Below are 23,190 nucleotides of genomic sequence, written 5' to 3'. Positions count from 1 at the left end.
CCTGCAGTAGTTATCAGACCTTTATATATATATATATATATATATATATATATATATACCTTTGTAACATGTATATACATATAGTTGTTTTTGTCCATCAGAATTAAATTGCCTTTTTCCCCTCTTGTGAACTTTGTTTATTTTTAATTTATTTTATATTTTGGGAAATTTTACACTGGTTTCAGGTTTTCAGTTTATATATTAATCTCCATATATATTCTGATTAAATGTCAGAGGTTATCAAACTTTTAAAAACAAAGTTTTTATGAAGCAATCTCTGTCTTATTATAATTTCAGCCATAAATTTCTTGTTTGTTTTGCCAAAAAATTAGGGTGGTTTTTGGGAACCACTGGTGCCTTTATATTTTCCTGGCTTTATTAATATTTAGAGCGTTTTCGTATTGTGACCAGAATGGGTACTTATCACACACCAATGGTTTAGACCCTGGAGATGTAAATTTAAATCAGTTATCTCCTCAACAGACGTGGTTCCTTTGTTGATTCAGACTTCTTTGAAGCTCAGTGAATAGATATGTAACATGACTGGTTTCTTTCACGTGACATCTAGAAAAAACTTAGGCTATTCTCATTAATCCAAACATTAAAAAAAAAGTCTGCAGCCTGTTCAAGTTTGCCTCTGCAGGCCCGCAGACACAACAACGGGACAGGCAGGCGAACTAATCGAACAGTGAGTCATGCAGCTTTTCACCGCAGCACCAGACCCTGCTGGTGGAGACACACCGTCACAGAAGCCCCTCCACAGCAGGTCCGCGCTGTGGTATCGATTGCCCACGAAAGAACGCCCGCTTTCCCATTTTTCTGCAGCAATTTAAAATTTTGAGGTGTCACTAAACGAATTTACACATAGCGACCTTTGAATCCAGACGCGTCGCCATGCGGCGAGGAGGACGGATGCTGGATGGGAAAGATCGAGCAAGGCGAGAGAAACATCACAGATGACTGCGGATTCTGCATGGCAGGTCGTCTCCACAGCCTCCTCCAGCAATCCTGCATTCCATAAAAGGTGTGGCTACTTTAACGGACACACACAGCAATGCACTGTCACACACGCGCGTCCTCAGATACTTTATTTGTTTTAGTTGGTGAAATCGTGCAGGACACAGACTGAAGCACCGGCGTCCATGGCTGTCTGACAGGCTTTTACGCACTGATCCAGCTCCGCAGAAAGGTAAGGTGAAGCAGTCTCACCGGTCCTGAATAAGGAAAGAGATAAACAATGCAGGAAAACCCGGCAGGTCACAGTGACAGCAGAGTGGTCTAGCGTTGACGGGTACAGAACCATCTTTACAATGTGCGTTTTGGTTTGGTTCAGGTTGGTGCAAGCGTATATGGCCAATGAAATGTCACAAAAAAGAAAATAACTTTTGCTAAATGTCACTTACAAAATACTTAGACTTATCAACATTAGAAATTTGTGTCAGAATGTTATCTCAGGCAGATGAGATCCATACCTAATGAGACTGGCATGCGACTGATTTTGTGGATTAAATGTAAGTGCAGGTACTTTCCCCTTTATTACTGTCCCATATCCATAAATAAAACTAATGGGACACTTTTTACATTATAAAATGATTTTCATTAAAATAAAAACAAGTTTTACAGGCTAAACTGAATTAGGCTAAAACACATTTCTGTTATTTTGCAACTACTAACATCTCAGTTCCTGAGGATCATTTTTTTTTATCAGTAGATATAAAAGAAAAAGTCAGTAACTTCTGCTCCAGAGGCATGATTAACTGTGTTTACTCAGAAACAAACTGATTAATTAACACATTTATAATGAAATGATTTGCAGTTCATTTCTCTCTGACAGCCTGGTTGCTACGGCGTGGTTTGTGATGACAATGTCATGATCAGAAAGCCAACAGGACTTTTAGAAATGTACATTTACACAATAATAACTTAACTGAGGAGTGAACTCTGGACTCAGATCAGTGTGACAAGAATGAGGCATGTAACTGTCTCCTTCTGGCTGGCTGCAGGTCTTAGCTCATGGTTATCTCTTGCAGTGGGTGTGTCTCTGGCATAACATCAGCCACAGAAGTATCACTTTACTCTGATCGTTCAGTTATAAACACGCAGCATGTGCCAAGTTGATTTTCAGTAATGTAAAGCCTGCTTCCGCATAGATTCATGAATCGCTGACAGAAAATGAAGTTATACATGTTGTGATGTGACAGGAAGAGACAGGATGCATCGCCTCAGGAAACTTCATTTTTGTTTAGAGTTTATAAAGACAGTGTTTAGGACGGCAGATGATGAACCTCTGTGCAATGACTGAAGTCTCTTTCAGCTGTGTATCTTGTATGTTCCTTAAGAAACCGTAAACATGGTGTCTTTATTACCCTGTCATAGCTCATCTTCCGCTTCAGTGCTTTTTCTTTATTGTAACAAGTTGCATTCATACTATATTGAAGATCAGGTGCTTTCTTTGATTATTTATTTGCCCTCTGCACTTTCACTTCTTAAAAAATGTAGAAGGAAATTAGGATGGATTCAGGTATTATAACAGATTATTTTACATTCTTTTGCTGCTTAGAACTGATGCTGCACTTCACAGGTAAATATTTAACTCTAAGTCAAAGGTCTGAGTCTGAGCAAATAGGCCAAAATAAACCCACAGCAAAGAGTTGAATGAAAAGCTTAAACCTTTCTAGTTAAGGACGTTGGTATATATATATACATTTTTAAATAACAGTTTTAACACTTCTTAATTATAATATGATATGTCCATATGGGGTTGTAGAGCTGACATCAACTTAAATGTCTTTTTTGCATGAGCCAGGGAAGGTGCATAATGCTTCTGTTATCATGGTCATGTAGCTTCAGCCTGCATTCATCTCCACACATCACTGATAATATTTCACACAGCGTGTTATGTGTCTAATCCTGCATTTTTGCATTTTATTGCACTCTAATGTAAAGTGTTTTGAATTTTATCTTGACGTGCATCTTAACGGGAGTTACAAATTTGAAGACTGTGGTCACTTGCAGCACACTGAAGAAAAATGTTTACCTTGGATGGGACTTTTTAAACTGTTAGTGGTTTAATGATTAGCTAGATACATGGGTGGAAAAGTTAAAGTTGTTGATTGTCTGTCTAGTGTCTGAAGAGCAGAAAAGGGAAAGTTTCTCTTATTTTTACTTATGTGACCTTTAGATCTAATGCCCTTAAATCTTTCACGGATGGCATTACAAAAAGTAAACTTAAATACAGCCTACCAGAATACACGTCATTAAGACTCAACTTGTTGAAAATTAATGGGAAGTTTGTGATGTAAAAGATGGACTCAGCTGTTTCTATGAGACACAAGTTTGCTGCAGCTGTGATAAGATTTTGTTCCATCTTTTAGTGCAGCATTTCAGAGCAGAGTACTGAGACTCTTCTCTGACTCTTCTGAAGCACACCGACTGGTGTTTGCTTCAAACTGAAACGTTGCTTAGAGTTGCCAGTGGGAACACAAGGATTAGCCTCCCAATGAACAATCAAGCCAATGCAGAAGTGCTTTAAATCAGCATTTTATGCGATGACCTGCAGGGGATGGATTGCAAAAAAAAACCAACAACAACAAAAAAAAAAAGACCCTGAATGTAAACACGTCCACAAAAAAGTGATCTTACTTACTTACTAATAAGTCTACTGCAGCCATTTCTTTGACGCTGTCTTGAACAGAGCATGATTATGTTACCATTTAGAGAAATATAAATAATAAAGCAGGAAGTGCCATGTAACAAGTGTGTCATTAACAAGCTGCAGCCTAATAGTTTCTTTGGTTTTCAACCAGATCCACTGCTATCTAGTAACATCTAGTATAGTTTTTAAGACAGTAACAGCCAAAATGCTGAACAGGAGACTTGAAAATGGCAATACAGTGATTGCTGTATCCATTTTTATATACATAATTATGCCCATCATTAAATTTAAAGGGATGGTTATTAATGTCAAATATAAAATTCTTCTTTATGGTGTTTTTCACATGCACGAAAAGCACAGGTGTAATAAATGATAACGATGGCTATGTTCCTATTAGGGTGGCAGTAAACCTTAATAGTGAACTAACATGTGAAACAGTCATACCTATTCTCTACTGGATGCAACCATCGTTAATACACCTGAGCTTTTTCTGCTATGACACAGGACAGTTTAATATGTGTGCATGAAGTGCTATTTGTGTTATTAGTCTTAAGCTAGTCTTTTTATCTCTCCCTTCAGTTGGCAATGACGTCCCGGAAAGACAAACGCAGAGAGCGAACCCCTTTGGAGGAAAGCTGTGAAGAGAAGAGCGGCGCCCCCTGTCCTGGAGACACCCTGCCCTGGAACCTGTCCAAACACCAGAGGGTTAAACGCTCTAAATCAGCTTCAGGGGAGGTTCTGGATCCAGCAGAGAGGGCTGTAATTCGCATTGCAGGTAGGATGAAAAACAATTGCATGGCACATAACAAAATACATTAAAAAGGAATAATTCACACAAATAGCTCAAGATACTGTTGCTAGTGAGCTAACAGCTAGCTTGCTAGTTATGTCTCTTTACTATTTATTTTGTTTAGCTTTTTGTTGTTTGTACTTTTGTTGTTTACTACTTCTGAAAGTAGTTTTCCTCATGACTGTTTTACTATAACATTCAGAATTATTAAAGAGATAAAACACAGCTGAGCTAGCTAGCCTACAAATAGTTGTATAGCAAGCTCGCTAGCTAAATTATAAGAGACCCTAAAATAAGGAAAATTCTGGTTATAATTTCACAGACTGTTAAAGATTTTTATGATAATACACATTTGATTAAAAAAACCAATAATTTTATTCTGGTTTTGCCTCTAAAGCTTCGATGGCTTAGTTTAACCATTGTTACATGTGTTAGTCTTTTTTTCAGACATGGACAAGTACATCTTGTGTGCTGCTGCAGAAACTCTCATGTCTAGCAAAGAATGAAAAAAGAACTATTCATTATGGTACATTTTTTATTTATAAAAGAAACCGAAATATAATTTATTTTGTCAGAGCCACAGGCATTTTTCACAGCAACAGTTTTAAAATGAAGTGACCAAAGATGTTATTAATGACATAAATGAAGGTTCTGCTCTCAGTAGGTTAATGTGAATGTAACGTGTGCTTTCTGGCTATTTCATGGCAAATGAAATAATTAAATGTTGTCAGGTAGAGCGTAGCTTTATATGTTTTATAGGTTCAGATATTGGCTACTTGATTTAAGTGTCAGTGAACATTAATATCAGTACTGTGAAATTGTGAAATACTAAAATGTATACAGAGCTGTGACCCTGAACTTGAACCCTGCGGTAGTTTAGATGGGAAGACTTTTAGTCATTGTTCTTGCGTCGGTGGGATGTGATGCTGTTCTTGTTGCTGTATTACGTTTTCGTCTCCAGTTTTAAATGTCAGGTCAATGAGGAACAATTAACCTTGTAGACTGTAATGCAACATACAAGGACACCAGATAGCTTTCCCCCCTATGGACTAATAATGTTTTTTTTTGTCTTAGCTGAACAGGATATACACACTATCCATAATGGAAAGACAATAGTTTTCCAGATATGATGTTTTTCTTTTTCTTTTCCTTTTTTTTCTTTTTTTTCTTTTTTGCTGAAACATTTGGCTGGGATCATGTCCAAATCATTTGTGGGATAGTAGAAATGCATAATTTATTTAGACTGTTGGGAAGCAGCACCAACTCTGAGATGTGTTTATTGCTTGAGGCTGATGTGAGAGCTTTATAGTACACAGTCAGAGAAGACCTCATCTAATACAGACTGCAACAGTAAATCAAAGACATTGCTGGACCATGATATCATGCCATGATTCTTATATGCAATTACCAGTGCCACTTCAAATACTTTAAAAGTAAATATACATATTTATTTTACATATACATAAATACATGGCTTGTATTCAGGACTGAGTGATATGGCAAAAATTTTTTTATTAAAATATTATTTTCTATGTTGATTAATCTTGATCTAGATTTTTTATGTCAATTTCAAAAGTACTTATAATGACCGCTTAAAGCATCATGTCTTTTGCTATGAAATATGAAACAGCTGTGGTTATAAGATGATGTTTTTCTGTTTGACGTTGAACCAATGGCAACGTTTGCACGTCGTATTACTCTATTATTTCCATTTATACTGAATAAAAACTTCTTCTATATTACTGATCTAGTGGGGCCTTGTTTGTCAATTACTTTAACAGTTTAGGAAGATAACGTGAGTTCAGTTTCAGTCTCAGCCCTGCTTTCATGGCTCTCTTACATTTTACTAATTCACTCCTTTGTTTCATTCTTTTATTTTTTCTTTTATTTTTCCTCTTTTTGAGTTTTCTTGGTGGTAAGCAACCAGCTTAGAGGTTAGTTACGGCCACCTTGTGGCCTGGAGTGTGCTGAGTGCTCGCTGGCTCTGTTGATGGATAAACTGGAAATGTGTTGTGCTTATCAACGAGATCAACATAAATTTAATTCAAACCTAAATTTGAGATTGTTTTATCTCATTTTATTGTATTAGTCTCATTATTGGAGAGAAGTTCCATAGATAAAAAAAAATAACATTGAGTTCATTGTTATTGAGGCAGATTGTAAAACATGCCTGAATTGTGTTTTTGTAGCACAGAAATGTAGTGTATCATACTTTTTATAATGTCTCTTTGTTGAAAAAAATGTCTGTTTTCAGCAGTGTGTCTGTTTTAGCACATCTCCTTTGATTGAGTTTGTTTTGGAACACTTTGCTCCTGGTTAGGAGGAAGTTTTGATAACTTTAGCGTCTACAGAAGGCTTGCATCTACATCCTGTTCTTTTCTTTCTCTGTCCGTCAGAGGGCCAGGTCCAGCTGTATCAGCACTCGTGGGTGAGGTTGAGCTTTTGTTGTGGCCTCTGCTGACTGACAATCTAGCTACTGCAGAATCCCCGAGTGTATGTAGATTAGTTTGCTAGAGGGGTATTAGAAGTGGCCTATGTTCACCTTTTCCAGTTGGTACTCTTCAGTCTGGCTGAACGAGCTCTGTAGTAATCGATGGATTGCAAATAAAGTCAGACAAACTTCGGATCCATTAAATGTTCTCTAAATGTTGATATGGAAACAAAAATAAATTAATGCTGCAGATTTTCAAATTATTCCTTGTCTAAAAATCTGCTGCCGTTGTATTGTCATCGCTCTGATTTCTGATGCGCTTGCCTAAATTTGCCTTTTGTTAGATCTAACTTTCGAATACTGGTGAGGTAAAATGGCAAATAATATCGTTGGAAGAGAAACATTATCTTAGCTAATCAGTACAAATGTAAACTTTATTATACTTTTAGAATTCAGATTTATTTATTTATTTTTTAATTTTGTTAACCCTGTCCTGTCCAGCATCCTAACATACAGAACGGTGGTCTGTATGCCATATTTTGCTTGGCAGATTTGCTCTACCAAGGGAGACATATTATATACATGGCTGCCCTTGATATTTTTATTATTTTTATTGTAATCTTATTTTCTTTAGTCTTTATATGTCAGTGCCGAACCTGACAGGGAGATAGAGGAAGAGGGAAAAAAAGGGCAAAAAGGACAGGATTAAAATGTGGAAATAACAGTTGTCTAGGCTGCCTAAAACACACCACAAAAAAACAATATAAACTACCGCAGTACTACATGATACATAAAGAAAAATAGGATAATGATGATATGAAAAAAGTACAGTAGTCATCAAACGTACCTGCAGAGAAACGTACCAACACACAAACATCAGCAACATCTAGTCAGAAGTGAGCACGTTTGTGAGCATGCACGTGTGAATGTGCGTGTGTGGCCAAAAACAAGGAAGAAATGTGTGCTTGCAAGGGGGCCGTGATCACGCTGCACCCCAAAGCATCAGCAGGGGATGGAGGGAGCCCGAAGCCCCAAAGGCCCAGCAGGTCCACAGAGCACCAAGCCCAGAACGGCCAAAGCAGACAGAGTGGTGGTCCACTCAGACCAGAACAGAGGGGCCCCCAGACCGGAGCCCCCCGGCGCGACGAGGCAGGGGCACCGGGCAGCACAAGGCGATGGTGAGCAGGTCCAGCGGTGCTGGCTGCACGGAGGGCAGGCACCCCACAGGCCCAAAGGCTACCCATTCCCCCAGCAGAGCCCCACCCAGGAACCCGACGGGGCCCAACCGCCCTAGGCAAAACCACATGTAGACTGATGTGATCCAACAGGGGATTTCTGTACTGGTTAATATTTAGATTGTTTTTAGACTTTCAGTTCGCTAAAATAGTTTTCTTTGTGATACATAAGGCTGTGAGGACCATGTGTGCTTTGTTAGTGTCTATATTGATATCACTTAGGTCACCCAGTAAACAATGTTTTGGACATGCAGGAATGTTACATCTAACCCATGTTGATAAATCCTCACAAACCTTGTTCCAGAACTTTTGGACAGGTGCACAAAGCCATAAAGCATGTAGGTAATCATCTGCTGTGTTACATGTGCACTGTGTGCAGATATATCAGTGATTAAGACCCATCTTGAACATCCTTTGTCCTGTGTAATGCGTTCTATGGAGGACTTTGTATTGTATGAGTTTGAGTAAATTTGGGCTGTCTGTCATATTAAAAGCATGAAGACATATTTGTAGCCAAAATGGTTGACAAGGATTGATGGATAAATGTATCTCCCATTTTGAAGTAGGTAGGGAATTTGAATCATCTATCTTTAACATTAATCTGTGTATTTTTAAAGTAATTTTGGGGTACAGAGGTTCATAAAATCTGCTACCATTGGAGGAAGTTCCAGGTCTGTTCGGTGAAGGGGGAATTTTGTGTGTATTATGGTTCTGAGTTGTTGATATTCTAAAAATCTGTTGCTGTTAATCCCATATTGTGATGAGAGTTTATTAAAAGATAAAATGTTTCTGTTATGGATAATATGTTAAAAGTATTTAATTCCTTTGTTAATCCATTGATTAAAGTTTGTTTAGTAGAATATCAGGATTGTTCCAGATGGATGTGAGTTTACATGGTATTATTAAGGAGTTGGTTTTTTTGAGAAGTTCCCACCAGGCTGTAAGAGAAGTGCTGATGTGGACAGCACTTTAGCTTTTTTATACTTAAGCTGAAAAAAGGAAGATTAGAAATTTCTAAATTGCCACATAATTTTTGTTCTTCATCTATCCACAGGTAATCTAGTGAACTAGATTTGAGCCATTTTAGAACATATTGCAACCTATTGTCTAGGAAGTAATGTTCAAAGTTAGGCAGGTCTAATCCGCCCCTATCTTTTGGCTTCTGTAAAGTTTTTAAACTGATCCAGGGAGGATTATTTTTCCAGAGAAATTGGGAGATGTGTGATTCTAGTGATTTAAACCAGGTGAAGGGGGGGGGGTTCGTAGGAATCATAGAAAACAAATAGTTAATTTTGGGTAGAACCATCATTTTTATAGTGGCAACTCTCCCCATGAGTGAAATGGGTAGAGATTTCTAGCGAGCAAGATCATCTTCTGTAGTCTTAAGAAGGTGAATGTGATTAAGTTTTGTTAGTTCTGAGAGCCTGAAGGGAATTTACACCCAGGTAACTAATGCTACCTGATTGTAAGGTGATGTTGGGTAGATTCTGAAAGCTACAGTTGATGGGTAGAACTGTACTCTTAAACCAGTTAACAGAGTAATCCGAGAGTGATGAGAATTTATTAATTAGTGAGATTGTTTCAGATAGAGGGGTTTGTGAGTTCTGGAGGAATAGTAAAACGTCATCAGCATAAAGACTGAAATATATTTTTGGACTGAATGCCTTTAATAACTTGATTTTGTCTAATTGCAGCAGCTAACGGTTCAATAAATATAGCAAAAAGTGAGGGGGATAGTGGACAACCTTGTCTGGTGTCCCTTTGTAAATTAAAACTTGGAGAGGTTTGATCATTTGTTCTAACACTCGCATTAGGAGAACTGTATAAGATTTTAATCCAGTTAATGAAAGCTGGTCCAAAGCCAAATCTTCCAGTTAACACAATCAAAAGCTTTCTCTGCATCTAAAGAAACTATTATTGTTTCCAGATTATTGATGGTAGAATAATCTATTATATTAATTAGTCACCGCATGTTAACAGAGGAATATCTGCCCTTTATAAAGCCTGTTTGATAATGAGAGGAGTTACTTTCTCTAACTTTCCAGCTAATGCTTTGCAGATTATTTTAAGGTCTGCATTTATCAGTGATATGGGTCTGTAGCTAGATGGTATCGTGGGGTCTTTACCTGGTTTTAATAGTACAGTAATGGTGGCAGAGTTTATGTTTGGGTCTAAGTATCCATTTTCTTTTATTTGTGTCACCATTTTGAAAAATGTAGGGGCCATTGTTGACCAGAATTCTTTATAGAACTCTGCTGGGAAGCCATCCGGACCTAGATTTTTTTACAGGGCATATGTTTAAGGGTTTCATGTAGCTCCTGCACTGTGAGGGGGGAATCTAAGGCCGTGACTTGTTCCTGCTGTAAACCTGGAAGATATATATTGTTAAGAAAATTATGGATATTGTTGTCTGATGTATTGCGTGTATACAGAGTTTTATAGAAATCTCTAAAGATGTTGTTTATTGCATCTGGCTCATGCGTAATATTACCTACTGAATCGTTAACAGCTGATATGGTTTTTTTCTTCTTTATTTTTAACTGATTAGCTAAAATCTTCCAGATTTATTACTGTGTTCAAATGTCTCCAAGCGTAATTTTAGCACCAGAAATTCTGTTCTCTTGTTAATTATTTAATTTAATTCAAGTCTAGCCATCCTTATTTGGTTCATCGTTGGTTAATCTGGTGAAGCACTGTAGGCATCCTCTAATGATTTAATTCTTTGTTCTAATTCTAATATTTTTTTACTTTTCTTTCTTTTTTATGTGACGCAAAAGAGATAATTTTGCCTCGCATTACCGCCTTCCCTGCTTCCCACAGAACACATGCTGAGACTCCTGGTTTGTCATTGTTTTCTAAGTATATAGCCCATTCTTTTGTGAAGTAGCTGATAAAGCTGGGATCTTTAAGCAATGCTGTATTAAATCTCCAGCTTTTTGCCAATGGTGTGATTCTCGTGTTCCTCAAAAGTGAAGGAAACTGGTGCATGGTCGCTGATAGTGATGGGGTGAATCTGGGTCTCTGAAATCTCACTCACCAAAGAGCTGCTAACCAGAAAATAATCTAGCCCAGAGTATGAATGTTGAACTGAGGAAAAGAAGGTGTACTCTCTGATATTAGGGTGATAAGACCGCCATATATCGCAAAGTCCAAAATCCTCCATATATTGTTTAATAGTGTTTGTGGATTGCCAGTTTCGATGGTTTACAGTGTTATTAAATCAGCTGAGCCCAGAACCATGTTAAAATCCCCTCTTGTGATTAGTGTGCACTGTGTTCAGAAAGTGATGTAAAGAAGGAGGGATCATCAACATTTGGGCCATATAAGTTAACTAAGCATAACTTCATATTTTGAATAGATAATTTAACTATGATGAATCTCCCTTCTGGATCTGTGATTACGTGGATTACTGTGAATGTTACTTTTTTATTTATCAAATGGCTACCCCTCTCTGTCTGGAGTTATAACAGGCTGAGTAAACATGAGGAAACTGTGTTGTAGAGAGGGCATTCACTGATGTTTTTGTCATATGAATCTCCTGTAAGAACACAATGTCTGCCTGCAGATCATTTAATCTATTAAAAACTTTTAGTCTCTTCTCTCTGGTCCCAGCTCCGTGCACATTCCACGTGATAAATCTAAGTATGGTCATGCTTGTGGTGAAAAGGTGAGTGTTGGATGCTTCTTGTTGATGTATGTGTGTGTGTGTGTGTATGAATATGTATGCGTAATGTGTGCCTCTGTTGAATGTTATTAAATGTACTTGAATTAATAAATGTGAGTGTTGGGTTATATATGCAGGTATTACTAAATGTACTGTGCAGCTTAGTATTAGTGTTACGTGGTTTTTGTGAGCTGGCAGCTAGAAAAAATGCATATCTGAGGTCAGTAGAGCCAGGGAATGGCTGTGTTATGGTCACGAAATCCTCTTTTTCTTTATGGAGAATGAATTTAGCTACTATCGGCCTGGGTCTGCCCTCTGTTTTTTTTCCCCTAGTTGGTGAACTCTATGAAAGGGGATGGCTTTTACCATTTCCTCTGGAGATTTCAGGTTGGTTCTGATATATTTTCAGATTTATTTTCAGATATTTAAGAAAAAGAAAAAAAAAAAAAGAGAAAACTAGTGATTTTTAATCTACACTTAGTGGCTGAAAACATAATTAAACTGGGACAATATTTGACAGAAGCAGAGACAAAAATCTAAATCTAAACTTCAGACAGATGACACGATAAGATAGATTTATTAAAGGATAGCAATCACCAGATTAATAACCAGATATTCTGATGAATCCCTAGTCTGGCTGTTGATTCAGTTCTATATGTAATTAAAAGCTGCTAAAAAGCAGTCAAGCTAAGCATGAACACTATCCATTCAGTATGGTTACCGTCAGCTAGGATTAGAGGGGTGCTCGACCAGGCACTGGCTGAGACACAAGCTGCATTTCATCAAAGCGCTAATATAGGAACAGACAACATGCTCCTTTACAATTACATCTACAGCCAATTTAGATCCACTTATTATACTAACTTAAGTTTAAACTTGTTTAAACTAATGTTTTGGACTGTGGGAAGAAGCCCACACAAACAAGGGGAGAACATGCAAACTCCACAGAGAAAGATCCTGGTCAAGGTTCAGGTCAGAAGCCTTCTTGTTGTGAGACTTCAGCTGGCAGATGGGTACTAGTTGGCAGCTGTGGTTATATACTTGAGGGGAGCTAAGATCATATGGGATTGGTGTATACTTTTGTGTCTTGTCCATTGTCTCTAAAGGAAGCTACAGTCAATGATGAAGCTCTTAAATGATTTTGTAATTACATATAGAAGCAGCTTAGATACTTATCTGATTTCCTGTGGGAATAAGCCTCAAGAACTTTACACAGGGCCTTTAACTACCTTTAGATCAGAAAACTTAGTAGGGAAATAAGGATGCTGTGATAAGGAATGAAGAAACTCTTTTGGGAAACATAAAAGATATATACTTATCACATATCCTGTGTTTTTTTTATTTTTATGTTTTATTTTTTTATATAGAAATTCATTGTAAACTGGAACTATTAAATTCAGCATTCATGCTTTATATTATTTTAACATTTAGTTTTCTGTATTGCTATTATTTACTGGTAAGTGAATTGTTTTCTTGTGTTGCTTCAACATATTTATTGCTGTTGACTGACATATTTAAAAGTTTTATGTCAGTCAGTTGTCTGGTGGGACATAGAGAGGATTTACTGTTCACGCTATGGCATTAGAGTCAGTACAGGATGACAAGAAGAAGCCAAAAGGTCATCTTTGATGCAAGGCTGAAGAATGTATAGCATCTTTTATGCGTGCAAGAAACTCTTTCTCAGTGCCTGGTTCTTTGTTCGGACTAACTTAAGGTCAGACTCTGCGCTGCCACCTTTGACATGCAGTACAATAAAAGTGACAAAGAGTAACTTAAGAAAAACATTTTCACAGCAGTGACAACTAAAGTGTCAGAGTCCATTGATGATGTTTTCTGTAAAATTCCTATGTGTCTCAGGATGTGAGAATTTATGATTGCATCCATTGTGAGGTCATTAAAATATCAAGCACATGTGACATCTATTAATATTTTCATTCAGACTGATACAAACATAGCGGTATATTTGCTTTACTGCTTGACTTAACGTGTCCTAGATGTGAGTTTCTGTATCAATAAATCAAAATAATAACTGCATGTCTTCCAGGCTTTGTTCAGCTTAGACTGTTGGGAAGAAGAAAGACTATTCTCTTTGAATATTAATGTTACTCATTTTTGCCATTATTACATTTAGAAAATAGGGTGTGTTTATGTTAAAGTCAGTATAGTTAGATTATGATTGCTTCATGTGCCAACTTCATAGTTCATTTAATAGAAGTACACTTTACTATCCGGTCATACCACACAGTACCTTTACAGTATTATTGATTCATGATAAACAGTTGATTGAAGCTGTGTTCTCCAGTAAAACAGAAATAAAAATAATCAACATTACCCACAATCAATGTATCCAAATTTATATGAATATTTTAAATACTGCTGTAAAAGATTGTGAAATGTTATTCGTTGTTATTTTAAGCTGATCAGTTTTGTTGATACAAATGGAAATGCATTTGCTAAAGGTGACATTTTCTGGCTTTCCAAGTCCTAGCTGTACTTACACCTCAGCCAGCCCCACTGAGTCCCTGCTCTATAATTCATGATGGAAAGCCTATGATCTGATACTGAGATAAAGCTGCACACACCCTCTTCCTCTCACACTGTGTTGCTGATGAACATGTCTACCTCATCAGTACTATGTACATCTTACATAACATGTAAAGGGAATGATCACATAGCATCACAGAAAGGACAAGCCTTTAAACATATACATCATCGTCATCATCATCATCATCATCATCATCATCATCATCATCATCATCATCATCATCATAAAGACCAGTAATCTCCCACATCTGCAGCAGTTGGAATCGTACACTAAAACATATTTATTGGGGGAATTAAAGCTGATTAACATTTTTAATGTGCTTTGCTGTTGTGCATTGTTGATAAAGTCTGTGTTTCTAATCATGTGCCTCAGGTTTGAGAATTATGATTGTAATGTGAGTTACACAGGACAGTGCTTATTTTATCCATCAGCTGCAATTTCACAAGCACTATAATAGCTTATTAAAAGTCATCTTTCATCCTGCTGATGAGCAAACACATTTCTGCTGCCATAGATGCAGTAATTACCCATTTGCCCAGCAGGTGGCACTTTCTGGTAAAAGGGTTGTTTCATCCTGAGAAGTCATCACTGTTTCTGGAAAATGTGTCTCATTTCCCACGCCCGTCTCAAATAGCATTGACTACATACTGTATGCATTGTGTTCCTGATGTTACAGGAATCTGTCTTATTTATATGTTTTATGCCAATTTAGGAGGCCTTTCAGACAGAGCAGCTTCATTTCTTCAGTTTTACAGTCTTGACCTTTGCATCTTTCCTCATTTCCTCATGACACCCATCATCAATTTTAAGTTCTGCAAATGAGCTGTAGAAAATAGTGTGATGGGACTGCAAAGATCCAAACAAGCAGGAGCAGTAGCAGAAAAGCTGGCCAGTGTGGTGCATCCTCAATATTGATCTCCACCAGAAGAGGGAGCCTGGCCTTTTTTTGTCTAACTTTGTTTTACTTTCATCACAGCAATATTGCAACCTGATTGCACTTTATGAGAAATGTGTCTATCATCCTTACTAGTGGTGTTCAGCTGAACACACAGACATGGTGCCAGTTAGAGGAAAAAAGAAGAAAGGTCACTGACTGATTGCTTGTAACAATAAGAGCCTGCAGAGAAGACTAGATGCTTCCTACTGGTTAAAATAGGACCAGTACCTTTGTATACATACTTGAGAATATTACCTTTATGCTTAAGGAACTTCAGCATATTTGCATTAGCACATACAACAACAACAACAACAATAATAATAATAACAACAACAACAACAATAATAATAATAATAATAGTGAATATCTAATGCCTTTGTATTGCTATAAAGCATATATAAATTAAAGCTAAAACATTGGAAGGAATATACTAAATGAATATATAAAGAAAGACTAACAAAATAATTAGGATATTTTGACATATAACAGAGGATAAGCTCTGTAGGAGCAGAAGTTTAATATGAGCTTTCACTCTATCAGTTTAGCTGTTGGTCAGAATTCAGACCTGCTTGTGTGTGATCTGGTGCATGTAATCTTCTGGTTCAGTTATTTTTTTATTTATACATCTGCTGCTTTGAGCTGTGCTCCAGTACTTGCCTCGATAATAGAGCAGGGAAGATGTGCAGTGACTGGTGAAGACCGGACATATATTTGCTGAACCAAATATGGTGTTAACAGTGTATCTTTAAACTTTACTGGGCAGGTGTGGAGCTTCTTTCACTTCTGGAAAATGTAGAAAATAGTTTTATTGTTGCTAAATAAACCTGTTTATTGCTAATAAATTGTATTTATTGTAAATAAATAATTGACAGTCACTTGTAGAATATAGTTTAGATAAATTACAGATTCATAGATGACAACTTAAAATGTTATATTATATGCTGTATTTTAGGCCCAATGTGCAAGGAAGAAAACACTATAAAAACCATTCTGGGATGTTAATACAAAGTCATTACATTATTAACCTTATAGGGGCAGATACATCCTAGATCCTACATCTGTATTGTACAGGAATAAGATAACATTTTCTTATTTGAAGTTAGTGCTGAATTTAACTTTTAATTAGACTTTGTTGCCTGGGACAAAACATGAAATACAGTCTGAATGTACACATAAACAATTTGTGTGACACCAATGTGCACATGCACATGTTAAGCGGTTCACACATTGAAGCATGCAGACACACTTTTAGATTCTCTAATGTGGAAAGCTTTGGTGTTAGCTGAAAAACGTGAGAGTCAGAGACCCCTGCACACACCTGTTGAGTATTCTTAAATGAGCCATACACTTGCCTTTATTACATCCTTCATCATCAGATTTTATTTAACTCATTATGATCAGGTTTGGCTATTAAATGTTGCAGCCTAACTAAATAAAGCCTGTGTCAAGGATCCTGATTTTGTATCTCAGCTTTATTTATATAGCAATTTGTCAAGCACAGAAGAGCAACTCATCATGCTTTAAAAAATAAAAACAATTCAAGAACACAACAATAAAATACAATAATAAGATCTGAGATGTGATATTTCCTGTTTGATGTGAGAGGTGAGAAGGCCAGAATGGCCCAGCAAGTTCCCAGTGGGACATTTTAGTATCTTCTAAGCGTCACCACAAAGTGCGTGCGTGAAAATGAGTTAGCAGGTTCCAGTGTCAGGGACTGTTTATAGAGAGTGATGTGTTAAGGGTTTCCTTTGAAACCCTCCATACAGTTGGCACTCATTTCCCACTTTCAAGCAGTGAAGTATTGATGTCACACACATAACTTGGTTACTGGCTTCTTCTCTGTGCCAAGTACATTATGTCAGTGGCCACTCTCTGGAGAATGAACATTATACCTAATGCTGTCATAGATTTGATGCTACATTTCCAAAAAAGTTTGATATCTGTGCAAATGATAAATAAAAACACATTGCAATGGCTTGCACATGAATTAAACCCTATAATTAATGGAAATACTACAAAATGACCAAAATGCATCACCTCGTCTTTAACACCCTTTAAGCGGGATGGAGCTGAAGCTGCGGCTTTGAAACAAAATGTTTGCCTACTTGTGTTTGATGTCACGGATCAGGACCTCTTTAGGTGTGTTATCTCTTTCATAGTCCTCCAAATGTCTTCGGTGGGTGACAGGTTGGGTGTTTCATGTTTCTGAGCCTATGCAGTAATTTCCACTACAGATTCCTGTCTACTTTTTTAAATGTTGCGAGAAGATGAAAAACATTCAGTGTTTGGTTTTCAGCCTTGCCCTGTAAGTGCAACGATTTCTCAAGACTTTCTGAATTGATTCACGCGTATGGTCCACATCTTTAAACCAATTTTAATTTTACTAATCATATAAAGAGATGGGTAGAGTGGAAAATACAATTAATGTGGGCAAGATGGGCATCTAAAGAAGTGTCTTACAAAATTGTAATATAATCATTAACTTTCATAGAACTTAATAGGCAAACAATATGTAGAAAACTGTCTCTTATGTTCCTCCGTCAGACTCTGAATTAAACTTAAAGATATAGATGCACACACATTTCTGCAGCAGCCACAGTAACTGCAGGGATTTGGACTGGACTTATCGTGTTTCCTCTTAGGAAAGTCTCCTGGCTGATGTCACTTTGGCTTTGGCCAAAGAAATGTCTGATGGTTGGGCTGCAGGGATTTTCCTTTTCCTACATCAAATTCTTTCTATTGTGCTACAACAGACTCCTACGCAAAACAGTTTGGAAAGAGTGCAGGGGTGATCTCGTCCTCACTTTCCTCATTATTTTTAAGAGGCATTCTGTTATAAATCATCTCAACAAGTTGTCTTTCAAGCTTCCAGTAGGACCATTTATTCTCTGGATGTCTCTGTTAGTTGACTTCATGTTGTCACTACCATCATTGCTTTTATTAATTATCTTTAATGCTACTAACTCAATTGGTATTAATCAAAGCCCTGGTCAATCAGCAGCTAAATTTAATTAAAGTGCCCTGTGAAGTCTCAACATTTAGCTGATTGGTAGATTTTCTTTTTAAACTGTGATTTATTTTTGTTTGGACTGTCACTGCAACGGCCGATCAGGACATTTGTTGAATATTCAGCGGCTGCCACAACCGCCGAGGTCCCCGGTCGATGTCAAGGGCATGTCTGCTCTGCGACTTCCTTTGAATGTATTCATTGCATTGCAGGCGTCAACTTTCTCAGAGACTGAACAGCTACCAGCTGGACGGTTTCTGCAGCACAAATAGGGGGACATACTCTTTGTCATAAGATTATTCCCTGTAGTTATTTCTGTCTTTTCAGATGTGACTAAGGTAAGGAAAAATTACATGTAATGTCTCACATTATTAATATGAATAATGAAAGATGCATGCTGGGGCAGCAGGCTGAGGGTTACAGATACAAACAAACTGAACAAACTGATCCGCAAAGCTGGTAACGTTGTGGGGATGAAGCTGGACTCTCGGACGGGGGTGTTGGAGAGGAGAATGTTGTCCATAATAAAGAAAATACTGAACAATACCTCCCACCCACTTCACAACCTGCTGATCAGTCACAGGAGCACATTCAGTGAGAGACTGATGACACCTACTGTAAAAGCTCCACTGATCGACACAGGAAATCATTCCTGCCTGTGGCCATCAAACCGTACAACTCCTCCATATAGCAACAACATCCACTGTTATACATTTGCACTTTGCACTACATTTTTTCTTATTGAGATTTTTATCTTTATCTTATCCTTTCTTTATTTGGTATGGGGCAACTGTGTGCACACAATTTCCTCTGGGATCAATAAAGTGTTCTGATTCTGATTTGGAAAGATGGAGGATTAGGCCTTTTCTCATTTAAAGAAATTAATAAATGTAAACTAGTCCAGCCTCATCGGTTTCTGGGCAAAACATGCCATTATGTTATTTTAAGTACGTGGCTGTGACTGAACTACTGGATTTTAATATGATTGAATGATATAGCTGATATAACTATAGTTAGTGGTTTCTTTTCTAGAATTTTCTATATATAACTTCCAAAAGTGCATAAGAACAACCTAATTAAACTAATGAGGCAAAGATATTTTACTGGGTCATTTATTCCTTGGGGAAATGATCCATAATTACATATCAGTATTTGTGCATGTTGAAGTGTGTGAGCGTCAACTTTGGGATGTTGGATGGTTTTTCCAGCTGCTCGCCTCAAATCCTCTCGCAACCTGTGTGTAGGATTATCTCATGATTTTGACTTTATCATTCATTCCTGTGTAAGCGTGTTTTGGTAGACAGTTATGTGCTCTGGGTCTTTGTCTCTCTGACATGACCTACCTTGTCAAATTTCTTTATTTTTTACTTCAAAATTTGATTCCTTCATTTAGATTTCGTTGACCTGTTGTTTGTTGTCCGGGGAATAGTAGAGCAAAAAGTAAAAGGTTTCAGCGAGTCTGACTTAAGCCATTTACTTAATAGTTTCCAGCAGCTTTCTGTCCATGTTGGAAAAGTGTAGATGGGTAGCAATGTTTTTTTTGTCCTTGTTTCTTGCCATGCACCTCATTGATATTCAGTGTTCTCCTAATTGATGAGACATTAACGTTGCCCAGATTGAAAAAAGACCTTTAATTGCGTAGAAATGACTCTGGTTTCCTTTTGTTACCTTTCAGACCATTAAGCACTTGTCATTTCAATAATCTTTATTAAAGGGGCCTTATTATGCTATTTAGACTTCTCTGAACTTTCTAATAGAATAGAATAGAATAGAATAGAAGTACTTTATTCATCCCAAGCTGGGAAATTTAGGTGTTGCAGCGGTACAGTCATTTAGCAGTTGTGCTTCTTAAGGTAGCAAAAAAAAAAAAAAAAAAAATGAAAAACAGTATAAAAATTTCAATATTTACAAGATTTATACAATTAGGTATTTAGCTATACACAGTAAGAGTGAGAATAGCCAGCGAATAATATAGTCCAGTGCAATGATTAGTAGTGAAGATGAGGAGTTTAACTGTGCAAGGTTGATCCAGTCAGTGCAAAGATTCACCAGTTACAACAGTCACTCATATTGTTATCTCTGAGACCATGATGATGAGTTAAACAGTTATAGTAGTAATGTTATAGTGTTGAATACTCTTCAAACAAGTGAGCAACAAGTAAACAAATGTTTGAGTTTTCCAGATTGTCTCTACACTCAGTTTCCACGAGTGAGTATTTATGTTACTTTGGTTTGTTTATGAGTTCTGCCGGTATGACGAAATCAGTGCGCCAAGGACTACTCCTAGCAATTGACCAATCAGAGGCAGCCTGCATCAGGGGGAGGCGGGGCTCAGTGTGGAAGAGTCTCATCTTCTTGTTTCTGACAGAGCCTGATCTGAGGGGATCGGTATAAAATATATAAAAGGGGTTTGTGAAAAATGCTGGATTTATTCCTGTCCTTGTGGACTCACATATTAAAATAAATTAGCCTGAAATTAGCATAGTCAAGCCACTTTAACTACTGGGTTCTTAACTTTCCTCTTTTTGTAAGGAGAGATTATGTTACTGTAAATTAATGGGGTCTCAGCTCTATAGATGGCAGCTTTATATCTTTTTTCTAACCTGATGAACACAAATACATCTTTTGCATGGCAACTAATGATTTTGTAAGATTTAGCCAGTATTGATCTCTACCAGACTAATCTAGTCGAAGTCACCAGACAGCCTGCTGCTTTGCTTTCCTTGCTGCTGTATTTGTGCTTGGCCGGCAGTATGCTGTGAGTGTCTGTCTGCTTCTCCAGCCTGTATATCTTTAAAAGGAGGGGCCTCACATTTATATGTGTATTTCTAAGCCAGGCTATGGGAGGGTATGGAAGAGAAGGGTGGTGGGGGTGTGGCGCTGGGCTGTGGAATGAAGTTGGGAGCTGTGGAGGGTTCACACACAGCTGAGAGAGCAGAGGACAGCACAGGCTGTCTCACACACATCCAAACACACAGAAGAAACAGCTCACCTAAGGAGGAGAAGAGGAAGGAGGAAGAAGGGGGTGAGAAGTACCAGCATGGCCATGTATGAACCCGCATACCTGCCTCCAAACGCAGAAGAGCAGGACTTCATTCAAGCCTATGAAAACGTCCGAGAGAAGTACAAAGGTGGGAGCCTGCACTTGCATTGAAGTGATGACAGCTGCAGCATGACTGCATCTTATGATGCAAAAGATGTGTTTACATTAGTGGTTTTGTAGGGGAGGGTCTAATCCATATGTCTATTTTTGGTGTTGTTGACTTTGCACAGGTGCAAACATGTGATTGTTTGCAAATGTACCTTGCTGTGCTTTTGACTGCCGGCTGCTGTGTGGATGTGCATTTGTCAGTGGAACAGAGCAGCAGTCACGCTTGCTGCATCTCTCGACCACTGAGTGCTTTATTGATTGGTGCACATGTTTGCTGTCACTCTTCCACGCTGCCTCTCTGACTGTGCGTTGCCAAGTCCAGTGGATTTACAGGAATGCATCACTTTGATATGTGACCGTAACAACTGGGCCGCTGTGCTGACCTCTGACCTCAATGAGAGAGGGGTTTATCTGAAGTCTGAGCGCTCTGCTGATTGTTATCCTCCATCCAGCCACAATAGAGACATTAACAGGTGCTGCTGAGCAACAGTGAAATTCATTAATACAGGGAGCTTGTGCTTTTCTTTTCAGTTTCATCTTGTTTTGTCCCTTTATCTCCCCAGGTTTGCAGCACAGTAATTTTGAACTGAGTTGTCTTATATACTTTCCTTTAAATGGGAATTTTCATAGTGTGGGGGAGCCAAAGAAAGATGGAGAAGTTAAGGACACCTGAGTAATTCTGGCAAGTGAACATAGCGTCTGTATCCATAGAAAAGTCATGCATCAACACACCCCTAGATTCACCTTTGCTATTCACTTTCTTGTTATCAGATGATGTCAGCAGCATCTTCCTCCATGTACTTTCATTTTGAAGTTTGGCCTTGCCTTATGTCCTAATATTTCTTAACTTTTTTATTTCACTTGATGTTTTTCTTGCCACACTTTCAGTCTGTTTCACTTCAACGGATCTTCAAGAAGGGGGAAAGCTTCTCTATAAATATTGCCCCAGTTATCGTTTTTCCCCTCCCTCTCTCACTGTGAAAATCTAGCGTCTGGACTATTGCTGAATCACCCTCACTTATTTTCTGTACATCAGCAGGTTTTTTTTTTTCGTCAGTGGGTCTGTCTGTGTGAACCCTGCCTATATTTTGTAAATGCTGCGCAGTGTGACATTTCTAACATCTGCAATTCTCCAAATTGATCTTTGACGCCTGTAAGCAAACAGCCGTTACAAAATTCCATTGCAATGGCTTCTTCTACAGGTCTTTTTATTGGCTATTCCTGGGTTGTTATCAGTTGGAAATTGACAGCCAAGTTGGTCTTTAACACGTGGTGTTTCCTTTTGACTGTTATCAAGGCAAAAGGAGAGGAGAGTTTTTATGGGTTTTGGCAGGGGCGTTGTTTAAACAAGTGATTGATATTTCAACATGTGTTAAACATGAACAGCTCATCTATTTTACATCAGGACCAACATTAAAAGTCTTAACGTTGCTGCTTGTGTTTGTATATGTCTGTAAACTCTTTGTGATTTTAGTGCTGTTTGTGTGCCAGAGGGTAATAGGAAGCAGGAGCTGACTCTGTGGCAGGTGTTTATGCTCCACGTTCCTTCTTGTTCCTTCCTTGACAACGTCTGTGCTTCACTAAGGTCCTGCTCTCCTTATTAAGGCACACATATGACATCCAGGCAGAGAGAGAGCTGTGTCACTCCTTCATAATCTCCTATTTTATGTTTCTTATGAATATATCTGAAACATTTTGTAGCTTTTTTTTTACCTTCTTCTTACTGTAGGTGCTGTGGTGGAATGAAATATAGGTCATTATGGCGACGTAAA

The 23,190-nt window shown here is 37.8% G+C and overlaps 1 protein-coding gene across 2 annotated transcripts in view; it reads left to right on the top strand.

Moving 5' to 3' along the window:
• Positions 1-775: 775 nt before the first annotated feature.
• Positions 776-23,190, top strand: part of plecb (plectin b) — a 128,432-nt gene continuing 106,017 nt past the window's right edge. For both annotated transcript variants that reach the window (XM_041988555.1, XM_041988554.1), the window contains exons 1-3: positions 776-1,024; positions 1,101-1,189; positions 4,235-4,430. In XM_041988555.1, the coding sequence (XP_041844489.1) occupies positions 4,241-4,430 (190 nt within the window). In that variant the 5' untranslated portion in view covers positions 776-1,024; positions 1,101-1,189; positions 4,235-4,240. The remainder of the gene's footprint in view (positions 1,025-1,100; positions 1,190-4,234; positions 4,431-23,190) is intronic.

The sequence above is a fragment of the Melanotaenia boesemani genome, chromosome 6 (assembly GCF_017639745.1).
Source record: "Melanotaenia boesemani isolate fMelBoe1 chromosome 6, fMelBoe1.pri, whole genome shotgun sequence".
NCBI lineage: Eukaryota > Metazoa > Chordata > Actinopteri > Atheriniformes > Melanotaeniidae > Melanotaenia > Melanotaenia boesemani.
This window is presented reverse-complemented; position numbering and strand designations above follow the sequence as displayed.